Below are 11,694 nucleotides of genomic sequence, written 5' to 3'. Positions count from 1 at the left end.
GGACAAAGGTGGGGGCCGCGGCGGGCGCCGAGAGGCGGAATAAGGAAGCCGGCGGAAGGCGGAAGCAAAGCTGGGACCGGGAGGTCCCCCCGACCTCCTGGGAGCGGAAAAGGTCCCGGCGGCGCGGGTCACGTGCTCGGGCCATCACGTGCGCCGGGCGGCGGCACGCTCCCCGGGCGGCCGGAGGGATCTGCGCCTGCGCAGTGCGGCTCACGGGGGCGGAGCTGGGCCGGGGGGCGTGGCCCCAGTGAGGGCCCCGCCTCCTCCTCCTGCTCCTCGGCGCCGCGGCGGCGGCGTTGCAGCACCCGGGCGCTTACAGTTGCGCCCTTGACCGAGGCTTTCCAACTCTTCTGGCTGAGAGGTTAGTGTCCAGCCTTTCCCGAGCGGCTTGTGAGCTTCGCCGCGGCCTCCTGGTGCCTCGGGCGTGCCAGGTTCCCTTCCCCGCTCCCGCTGTGGCCTCCCCCTGCCAGTTGCATGACCGCTGTTGCATGGCCACTTGCACCGGACCGGTGGTGGCTAAGCCGAGAGTCCAGAGCCCTGCACGCCCGGACACTAACCCAACGTTTGCGCCAGTGCCTAGGGGGGAGGGACTGCAAAGATGACAGGGCCCAGGGGTTCATTAGAGGGGCAGGCGCGGCGAGCGGAGCGCTGCTCGGGAACATTTCCTGCGTTGCTATATAACGTGGGGCGCCCCCGAGCTCGGGGCTTCAGCCCCCCCCCCCCTTGCCCAGCCAGGTCTGAAAAGTTCCAGACAGGAAGGTATTTTTGAGGGAGCTCGAGTTCACGTCACCGTGATGACCCCATTCCTCTGTCCGCTGTGCATTTCTTAACCAGGCCTGGTTAGTGAGTTCGGCTTACCATAGATGTAGGTAGAAGGGGGACACTCTAAGATCGGGAGTGTCCAGCGTTTCGGGAGTTGGGGGCCAGTAGCAGGCAGGGGTCTTGCTGTGGATAGCCCTGGCAGGTGTTGCTGCTCTCGTGTTCTTCAGCATAGAAAAAGTGCCCCAAGAACTGAGTAAGCTGTCTGGTATTTCCTCTTAAAGAAAGGTGTGTTGGCCACCCACCGTGTGCTAGGTGTGGCAGTCATAGATGACACAGTGGGACAAAGATCTGTCTGTGCTGAGCAAGTTCACGGGTGCTCACAGTCGGCAGAAGAGAGCTCCTGCCTTCTGCTCTCCTCCTTCTTCCACGCTGGCATTCTCCCTGATTAACTGGATAGTTGACTGATTTACCGTTACTATTGTCCGTTAACCCCTCCATGGGAAATTCAAGGGATTTTCACCTGTACCTGCACGGAGAGCCACTGTCGGGCATGAGGGAGAAATCGGCTGTTACTTGTGTGGTTTTTTGTTTGCTTGTTTTGTTTTAGGGTCCGAATGCCCAGGGGTTACTCATGGCTCTGCACTCAGGGATCACTCCTAACAGTGCTCAGGGAACCATATGGGATGCCAGAGATCAAACCCACGTCAGCCCTTGTAAGACAAGCGCTGTACTATCTCTCCTGGCATCTGATGTAGGAAGTGATAACTTAAGAACACAAGAGAGCCAGAGAGATGTTACTGGGGGTAAGGAGTTTCCCTTGCACACTGTCGGCCCCAGTTTGATTCCTGCCTATGGTCCCTCAGCACCTCCAGAAGTGATCCCTGAGCACTGTTGGGTGTAACCCAAAGAACAGGACAGAAGCACAACAGCGTGAATGTGATGTGAAATGCAGTGCAGGAGTGAAGAAGGAAGGGGAGGGGGTGCTGGCTGTGTTTTAAATGCAGTTGTGCAGTGACTTACAAGAAAAGGAGATATTTGCACAATGGGGGTCTGCAGGAGATCAGGGAATAAAGCTCACAGATCCCGGGGAAAGAGCACAAGGAATCTTAGTGCTGAGATCCAGGGGCCAGAATGCCTGAAGCAAAAAAGAACAAAGGAACAATCTGGACTAGGTGCTTCCTGGCCTTCCTTGCTGCTTAAACTGTGGGTCGTAAACCAGTTTGGCCACAGTGAAAGCTTTCTGAGTGAGTTTGGCAACCAGCAGTTCAGAATCCACAGTGTCATGAGTCCTGGGTGAGAGAAAAGCGGCTGAGAACAGACAGAGTTTATAAGAAGCCTTGACATGGCAGGGACAGAGCCCGTGGGGCCAAGGAGGCTACTTAAGGCCTTTGGCTTTTCATTTAAGGGAAATGCATGATCGGGGCCAAATTTTGTTGGGAGGAAAGAGGGACCAAGCCTAAGAGACCAAGGGCACAGCCCCTGAGGTCGGAACCCAGGGCCAGGGTGGTTGGACACCAAGGGAAAGAGATTCCAGCAGAGTCGCCGGGTCCCCCGGCCTCAGATGCGGCTGACGAAGGAGGGAACAAGAAGGCTCAAAAATGATTGGTGGGTAAGGGCCAGGAGGTTCGCTCCATGGCTTGGAAGCTGGCCTCACAGGCTGGGGAAAAAAGGCAGCTGAGATAGAGAAGGGACCACTGAGTAAATGATGCTTGGAGGGCTCGCTCGGGATGGGAGATGTGTGCTGAAAGTAGACTATGGACTGAACATGATGGGCACTTGGTAGCCATGTTGCAAACCACAACATCCAAAAGGAGAGAAGGGAAGTAAGAGGGCATGTGCCTGGCACAGAGAGGGGGAGGGGAGATGGGGGGTGGCTGGAGATACTGGGAACATTGGTGGTGGAGCATGGGCACTGGTGGAGGGATGGGTGCTTGATCACTGTATGACCGAAATGTAATCACATAAGTTTGTAAGTCTGTAACTGTATCTCAGGATGGTTCATTTAAATAAAAAGAGGTGATGGGTGGTCGAGTTTAGGGGAGTAGAGGCCGCGGTGGGTTTCAGTGAATTGGTGAGTGAAAACCCAGGTGAGGTAGTTGGGAGAAGCAGAGGACTGGGGAGCGTTGGACAGGGCTGGTCCTTTCCTCAAGGCCTGTATGGGAGGGAAAGCGGGTGCTGAGGGCGGCCTAGAGCAGAGGGAACCGAAAGATGCCTGTGAAGAAGGGAACTAGATGGCAGGATAGCAGGATGGGAGAAGGGTTTAGGTCTACGGACCGGACATGTTGGCCACTTAGTGCCCGTATTGAAAACCACAACACCCAAAAGGAGAGCGAGAAAGTGAGAGGAAATGTGCCTGCCGGGGGTGGGTAAGGGGGGAGGAGTGGGCAGGGGGGAGGGGGGTGGGGGGAGGGGACAGGACCATTGGTGGGGTAGGATGGGCACTGGTGAAGGGTTTAACCCCTTAGGGAGATGAGCTTTGAAGTGCAGAGGGAGGACCCGGAGCCAAGGCAGGACTGGAATCCCTGGGAGAGGGACCACCCTGTGGCAGGAGGAGCCCCAGGGGGCGGGTCTCCTTCTGCTGTGTCTGTTTTGGCTCCCACTGAGTTGGCAAGATCTCCAGAGGAGGCTGAGGGGGAGAGAACTGGGACTGGACTGTGATTGTTGAGATTTTGAACCAAGCTCTGCTCCTGAACGGGCAGGATATGAAAGTGAAACCAAAAAAAATTAATTTTAATTTTTTTTTTTAAAGCAAATGGGGAACCGAACCAGAGAGTAAGCCCTAAGCATTGCTGGGTATGACCCAAAACCCAAAACATTTTTCTTTATAAAAGTAAATGAGCGGCCTGAAAGAGAGAGAGAGAGAGAGAGAGAGAGAGAGAGAGAGAGAGAGAGAGAGAGAGAGAGAGAGAGAGAGAGAGCCTTTGCTGTGCACATGGCCAGTCCAGGTTCCATCCCTAGTATCTCCTGAGACCTCTACCCCGACCCCAGCACAGTGGCATGAGCAAACCCTGAGCACTGCTGGGTGAGGCCCAGAAACCCAAAATAAGATTAAATTTGAAAAGCGAGTGAGGTTAACTCCAATGGAGGCTATGTCAGGCGCGCGTGCAGGTGGGAGCAGCGTGGGGCAGAGAGCACTGGGACAGAGAGCCGGGAGGCAGGCCGGACCCGGGAGCGAGGTGTGGAGCAGTGAAGGGGGTGGGAGGGACAGCACAGAGGTGGCCGCATCATTGGACTGTGGGCCCCACTGGGGCTGAGGGCTGGTAGAATTGGGTTCTGGGAGTGAGGTCAGGGTCCCGGTGGTGTTGGGACAGGGGTGCTCCGAGGAGAGTGAGTGCAGCCCGCAGTGGCGGAGGGTCTAGTGCAAACCTGCTCGGGTGCAGCTTTAAAGAGCTTAGTAGGGCTGGGTAGTACCTCCCCCGATAGCACAGTGGGTAGGGCATTTGCCTTGCACGTGGCCGACCCGGGTTCGATTCCCAGCATCCCATATGATCCCCTCCCTGAGCACCCCCGGGAGCGATTCCTGAATAGAGAGCCAAGAGTAAGCCCTGAGCATTGGCGGGTGTGACCCAAAAGCCAAAAAGGAAAAAAAAAAGGTGCTCAGTCACCACACGTGCCCAGTGGCTGCCCTGTGCATGGCGGAGGGAGGACGGTCCAGCTCCCATCTGCTGGACGCCGAGCCATCCGGGAGACCATTCTGCCAAGGGCATGGGGAGGGCAGAGTCTGATGCCAGCGGTGTTGCGTAAAGCGGCAGGGGGCCAGCGGGAGAGAGGGTGCAGGGGTGACAGCGCTTGTCCTATGTGTGGTGACCCCACTGGGGTTCTTGGTGCTGCCTATGTTCCCCTGAGCCCAGAGCCAGGACTAAGCCTTGAGCACCACCAGATGTGGCCAGAAACTCCCAACACCCCCCCCAAAAAAAAGCTTTTAGGAATATTTATTGGCTTGGGGGAGACCATACCCAATGGTGCTCTGGGGCTCCTCCTGGCCCGTGCTCAGGAATTGCTCCTGATGGTGCTCGGGGTATCATATGGGCTGTCGGGGATTGAACCCAGGTCGGCCACGTGCAAGGCAAGAGCCCTATACGCTGTACTATTGCTCCAGCCCCTGATTATTTTAAAGAATATACACCAAGCTGCAATTTAGAGACTCTTGGGTAGAGAAATAAGATTAAAGTCATACGAGTTAATGTTTGGAGATATGTATGTAGATCTGTAGCACTAACTGTGCTTTCCATGAGTCAGCCGGTGCGAGGCAAACACTCTCCCCGCTGTACTTACTGCTCCAGCCCCACTTTTAGGATAATTTAAGATCGAGGAAATTTTTACCTTTCCATTTGTTTGCAGTATTCAAGTGCCCCACCCCCCGACTTTTTTCTGTCTTTTTGGGTCACGCCTGGCAATGCTCAGGGTTACTCCTGGCTCATGCACTCAGGAATTACTCTTGGTGGTGCTCGGGGACCATATGGGATACTAGGGATTGAACCCGGGTCAGCCACGTGCAAGGCAAACGCCCTACTCGCTGTGCTATCGCTCCAGCCCCCCAACTCCCTCAGAGTTTTTGCTTTTCACAAACCCAGAATAACTTTCTGTGAGTGTTGGCCTTCACTCCCACCAGTGAGACGCCCAGACTCTCATCTGTTTGTTCCCAGTTTTCATTCTGGCCCCGTGATTTCATGCATTCCACCCGAGATTCATAAACTTTGGTTTATTTTTCTGTTTTCGTGTTGGCCCCGTGCCGCACACACAGCACGGTACCGAGAGTCTCGGCCAGCCAGTGTCCTGGCCCCGGCCGGCCCGGAGTGCTCGAGTCACTGTGCCTCTGTCCCGGGCTCCCGTCCCCCGCCCTGCCTCGGGGAGAAGGCACGCCTCCCGCTGGCCTGTCCGTGAGAGCTTCGGTGAGCTCTAGTGGGGTTCAGAGGTAAGAACTTGCCAGAAGAGAGCAGAGGAGTCTCTGTCTGTGGCTCCAGGTTTCCCAACTTTCTCGTTAGCGTCTCGGAGGTGCTGGTTCGCGTCCAGGGATGGGCCTGGTTCCGAGTGCTTGGCCGCCAGCTGGACTGCAGTGCAGCGGGATCGCAGCCCCCTCCTTTTATTTAAAAAAAAAAGTTTTGGGGCCCACTTTGTGGTGCTCCAGGATTGCTCCCCTGATGCTTCCTGGGGTGGGGGGGGGGGCTTGCGGTGCCAGGATGGGGCCTCGGGACTCCGCCTGTTGAAGCTTTAGGGAGAGGGGTCGTGCCCCATCTCTGAGGCTGGCTCAGGTGGCCTCGGGAAGTGGCCAGAGGTGGGGGCAGGCTCCCTGGGCCGTGCCTGTTCTCTCTCTCTCTCTCTCTCTCTCTCTCTCTCTCTCTCTCTCTCTCTCTCTCTCTCTCATCTCTGTATCTCTCTCTTCCCCCCCCCACTGGTCACCTAAGGTGTCTCCTACGCATCCATTTGAGGTAGAAAAGCTCTGCTCACCCTGTGCTGAGAGGGACACTTTGGGGCTCCCCTAATCTGCTGCTGATTGTGCCCAGCCCTGACCTGTGCCTGTTTGTCCAAAGTCCCGGGCCTGGGTGTTTGACTTACCCCTCCCCCTGCCCTTTTGAGACCCAGCTCACACCCCACCTTCAAAGCCCGGGGAATGAGGCCCCAGTCAGTTCCCAGTGCCCATCCCCCAAACAAAGCCAAGAATAATGAACCCAGTGTCCCCTCTCTGACTGTGGCCCTCCGCTGTGTTCCTGAGGACGCACTTCCGCCCTGTCACCTCTCTCCCTCCCCCCACGGGTCCAGAGTCCAAGCTCAGACACCTGCCCCTGAACCTAAAGGGGTTACTGTTCCTGAGGCTGGACAGTCCGGCGACTCAGGTCCATCCCTGGGACCCGTATGGTCCCCTGAGCCCCACCAGAAGTAATTGCTGAGCAGAGAGCCAGGAATCAGCCCCAAGCATCACTTGCATGTGTGCCTCCTTCTCACCCCCACAAAATAATTATTATTATTGATCACTTTATACTTTTTTTTCTTTTTGGGTCACACCCAGTGATGCTCAGGGGTTACTCCAGACTCTGCACTCAGGAATTACTCCTGGCAGTGCTCGGGGGACCATATGGGATGCTGGGAATCGGACCTGGGTCAGCCACGTGCAAGGCAAACGCCCTACCCGCTGTGCTATTGCTCCAGCCCCTCACTTTATACTTTGTACAATGAATAAGGGGGAGGATTATTTTCAGATGTGCTCAGGCTGTCCTTTCTGTGGGTTGTGTATGTATGTCTGTGTGTACGTGTGTGTGTGTGCGCGCGCGCCCTGCGTGTTATGTGCGCATGTGCGTGTGCACACATACCCTGCATGTGTGCTTATATGTGTGCATGTGCGTATGCTCCCTGCGTGCGTGTGTGTGTGTGTGTGTGTGTGCATGTGATGTGTGTGTGTGCGTGCACACGGCCAGACACACATTCCCTCTGGAGGCAGCTGCAGCCTCTCTGGGAGGTTTTCCAGCCCCTTTGTGCCGGACTCAGCCCCCCGTGCTTCTCAGCAGCTCATCCTGTGGTTCTCTGGAATTGTTCCCCACAGTTCCGAAGGCCTGTGGGAAGTGGGGCCACGCTGGCCAGGCCTGGTCCCCTTCGTGGAGACCTCACTGGCCTCGCTGGCTGAGTAGATGAGGCGGGGCACATTTGGAAGGATGTCATTGATGAGTACCGGTTTTCTTGAAAGACTTGACGAGTAAAGAAGTTGGTGACGGCGCCCCACCCGTCTGCTTGCTGTCTGAGGTCCGAGTCAGCCCTAGAAATGACCAGAAGGAAGGCCAAGGGCTGTCTAAAGTCCCGAGAAGGGGCTGATTGCACTTGTTTTTATTTTTTCTCCTCTCGTTCTTCTCTTAGACTTACGAGGCATCTAGCAACTTTTACTTATTTAATTTTTTTACTGGAACATGCCTCTGACCTAGAAGAGGGATACTTTTGTTTTCTTGTTTTCTTTTTTGGGCCACGCTCAGCAGTGCTCAGGGGTTCCTCCTGACTCTGCACCCAGGAATCTCTCCTGGCGGTGCTTGGGAGACCCTATAGGATGCCAGGGATGAAACCTGGTTCATCTGCGGGCAAGGCAAGTTCCTTACCTGCTGTACTATCGCTCTGGCCCCCCCGTGCATATTTTTAAAGCTTTTTTAAAATCATTTTTTTGGGGGGGCTTCTTTGGGTCACACCTAATGCTGCACAGGGGTTACTCCTGGCTCTGCACTCAGAAATTACTCCTGGCGGTGCTCGGGGTACATATGGCATGCGGGGGATCGAACCCGGGTCGGCTGCATGCAAGGCAAACGCCCTCCCCGCTGTCCTTTCACTCCAGTCCTGCTGTTTTCTTTTTTAACTTTGAATTCTCTTTTCCTTTCAGCCTGCCATGTGGCAATGTCACCCAGACTCCTCAGCGCCCTGGCTGGATCTCACTGCATTTTAGCCAGAGCCTGTCCGTGCCGGAGATTGCTCCCTCGGGTGGCGGGGTCCCGGAAAGCGTTGGAGACCACAGCCTGCAGCATCCCGACGAGATGTCACAACTTGCAGCTGTTCTCTCCCATCGCCACCGCGGCTGCCGGCTTGAGCACGTCACCGCAGGGCTGGGAAAGGACCCAGAAAGTCGGCCCGGGGAGGCCACTCTCGGCCCCGCAGGCCACGTGCTGCCAGGCTGAGCCTCTGCCTGGCTCCAGGTCTCTGGCCTCACCCAGGACCGGGGCAGCCCAGCCTGGTCTCCTGGTTCCTAAGTGGCTCACGGGAACGCCGAGGAGGCCCTACTCGGCTCCCTCCACAGAAACTCGGCTCCCAAAACTGGACTTGCCTCAAGTCAAGCGGCCGCTCAAGGCGTCGAGGACCAGGCAGCCGTCCAGGACCAACCTTCCGGCGCCGTCTGTGGACGAGGTAAGCGCGGGCCCATCGGGGCCCGGCATGGGGCCAGCCTGGCCCGGGTCCTGCCGAGCAAACAGGCTCCAGGGGGAGCGGCCAGCTCAGCACTTCTGCAAACGCCGGGCAAACCCGCACCTGCCAGAGGGGGCTCAGCAGCCTGCTCTCAGGGTCTGGGTAGGGGTCGGGACCAAGTGCGGGCGGTGGGCTAGCTAGGAAGACGGCCTGTGGAAGGAGCAGTGGACCCTAAGGAAGACTCGAGACCCTGCCAGTGCTCAGGGGCTGTCCCTGGCTCTGTGCTCAGCGGTGACTCCAGCAGTGCTCAGGGACCATATGTCGTGCCGGGGATCGAACCAGGGTCCCAAATTTTATGAGCTTTTACAGTGCAGTATATGCTACTTTTCAGAGAAAAACCGAAGGTGAATTTCTCAAGGTTGTTGCTGCTGGCTGTGGCCGCCTATGGAGGAGGGTCTTTTATATACATTGGTAAGAGGTGAGAAATCAGACTGGAAATCCACGTTTAAAAAGCTTAAATCAGGGCTGGAGCAATAGCACAGTGGGTAGGGCATTTGCCTTGCACGCGGCCAACCCAGGTTCGATTCCCAGCATCCCATATGGTCTTCCGAGCACCGCCAGGAGTAATTCCTGAGTGTATGAGCCAGAAATAACCCCTGTGCATCGCCGGGTGTGACCCAAAAACCAAAATAAATAAATAAATAAATAAATAAAATGAAATAAAATAAATAAATAAAAAGCTTAAACCATGTACCAAGGTTTTGGTCCAAATTGTGTAGGAGAAGTTGAACTTAAATTGCATTCTGTTAACCAGTATGAGTGTATTTCTGTAAGCATAGTGATGTCAAAATAAAGTTTTAAAAAGAAAAAAAAATAACAGGGTCACAGCTGCTGTAGCGACATGCAAGTTGAGTGCCTTCCCTCCAGTTTTATCTAAGGACACTTTGGAGAAGGAGACTATAAGTCCAGTTTAGGAATGACAGTGGGAATAATAACCTTTCATAATCAGACCATTTGTGTATTCCCAGCATGAACTAAACAAGTGCATAGCACATGGGATATGTTGGTCCATGAATTGGTTCATACCTATAGGTGATATTTTGTAGAATGCAAAAAACTAATAGACCTGTAACTGTCAGGAGACCTTACTGCTGATTTTCAGTTCATAGTTTGCTTCAGAAATGGAGGATCAGATGCTTCTGTGAGTTGCTTATGATAAGAACATTAAGAACTTTGGGGCTGGAGTGATAGCACAGCGAGTAGGGCGTTTGCCTTGCACCCAGCTGACCTGTGTTCGATTCCCAGCATCCCATATGGTCCCCTGAGCACCGCCAGGAGTAACTCCTGAGTGCAGAGCCAGGAGTAATCCTGAGCATCGCCAGGTGTGACCACCCCCCCAGAAAAAAAAGCAAAAGAACTTTGGTCACTGAAACAAGCAACATGAAATCTTTGAAGAGTTATAAAGTGCCATCTTTGTGTTTCTTGGAAGGGTTGTCTGAATTGGAGTATTAAGAAATTTACCTTCCATGAGGGAAATATATTTATTTTATTATTAAATATATACTTTATTGGGCTGGAGCGATAGCACAGCGGTTGGGCTTTCGCCTTTCATGCGGCCAACCCATGTTTGATTCCTCCACCCCTCTCTGAGAGCCTGGCAAGCTACAGAGAGTATTGAGCCCGCACAGCAGAGCCTGGCAAGCTACCCGTGCATATTGGATACGCCAAAAACAGTAACAGTAAGTCTCTCAATGAGAGACGTTACTGGTGCCCGCTTGAACATATCGATGAGCAACGGGATAACAGTGACAGTGATATTTTATTATGTGTATGTTTTGTTATTAAATATATATATGTCCCACAGCATATGACGGGACCCACTTTCCTCTCAGAGAGCCTGGTGAGGCCCGAGCGGGCCCTTTTGTTGTACTTGCTGTTGTTAACCTCAAGGAGACACATTTCTTCTCTGTGTTTTCTCAGCTCTATAAGCAGTTTTCCACAATCCTGCATTGTTCTATGGGATAGTTTTCTGCTTCCCTTCAGGAAGAAATTTAAAGTAGATTTTCCAAATTTCAGGTCATTTCCCTTGAGATGGGAGAACATTCACATTTATGTAAGCGCAAAGAGGAAGTGTTTGCAAGGAAATCCTGCGAAGTCCAGTGAACCCAGAAAGGAGGCAGCTCTGGGCTTGGTGTCCTTTTGTCTGATGGGTGGAAAGGAAAAACAGAACCGTAAATACTTTTCTCCATCACCGGCTGGAGGAGTCTTTGTTTCCTAGGAGATACTCTGGGATATAATAAACTAGCCTTCAGTTACGCTTTCGCAAAAAATAGAGATATGGGGATGAGAGAGACAGTATAGTCAGTGAGGGGCTTGCCCAGCACATGACTGACACGGGTTCAATCCCCAGCATCCCATTTGGTCCCCTGAGCCCCACCAGGAGTGATCCCTGAGGGCAGAACCAGTAATAAGCCCTGAGCACCACCAGCTGTGGCCCAAACCAAACTTCCTCCCCCCAAACCGAAGCCGTGGCTAGAAAGATACTGCAACATGTACAGTTTTTGAACTTTCTTAAAAATTGGTTTCGGGGGGCGGGGGGCGGCCTTGGAGCGATAGCACAGCGGGTAGGGCATTTGCCTTGCACGCGGCCAACCCGGGTTCAATCCCCGGCATCCCATATGGTCTCCCAAGCACCGCCAGGAGTAATTCCTGAGTGCAAAGCCAGGAGTAACCCCTGAGCATCGCTGGGTGTGACCCAAAAAGAAAAAAAAAAATTGGTTTCGGGGGCCACAGCCAGTGATGCTCAGGGATAACTCCTGGCTCTGTACAGGAATTACTGAGTGGCGGTGTTCAGGTTACTATATGGGATGTTGGGGATTGAACCTTGTCAACTGCATGCAAGGCCAGTGCCCTCCCCACTGTACTATCGCTCCAGCCCCCATTTTACGAACTTTATTTGCAGTCAGTGCACAGCAGGACAAATGTCTTCTAAGCCAACTGTGTGTCATGACACGGCGGCCTTTATAGATTTCTAGCCCCGTCTGTGGGACACAGTTTCTGTGA

At 54.1% G+C, this 11,694-nt stretch overlaps 1 protein-coding gene across 2 annotated transcripts in view; it reads left to right on the top strand.

The window, feature by feature from the left end:
• Positions 1-201: 201 nt before the first annotated feature.
• The window catches only part of RMND1 (required for meiotic nuclear division 1 homolog), a 48,713-nt gene continuing 37,220 nt past the window's right edge, over positions 202-11,694 (top strand). The window contains exons 1-2 of one of the 2 annotated variants that reach the window (XM_055134913.1): positions 202-361; positions 8,117-8,634. In XM_055134913.1, the coding sequence (XP_054990888.1) occupies positions 8,131-8,634 (504 nt within the window). In that variant the 5' untranslated portion in view covers positions 202-361; positions 8,117-8,130. The remainder of the gene's footprint in view (positions 362-8,116; positions 8,635-11,694) is intronic. The other variant, XM_055134912.1, reaches the window with a different exon arrangement.

Source organism: Sorex araneus, chromosome 4 (genome assembly GCF_027595985.1).
Source record: "Sorex araneus isolate mSorAra2 chromosome 4, mSorAra2.pri, whole genome shotgun sequence".
NCBI lineage: Eukaryota > Metazoa > Chordata > Mammalia > Eulipotyphla > Soricidae > Sorex > Sorex araneus.
This window is presented reverse-complemented; position numbering and strand designations above follow the sequence as displayed.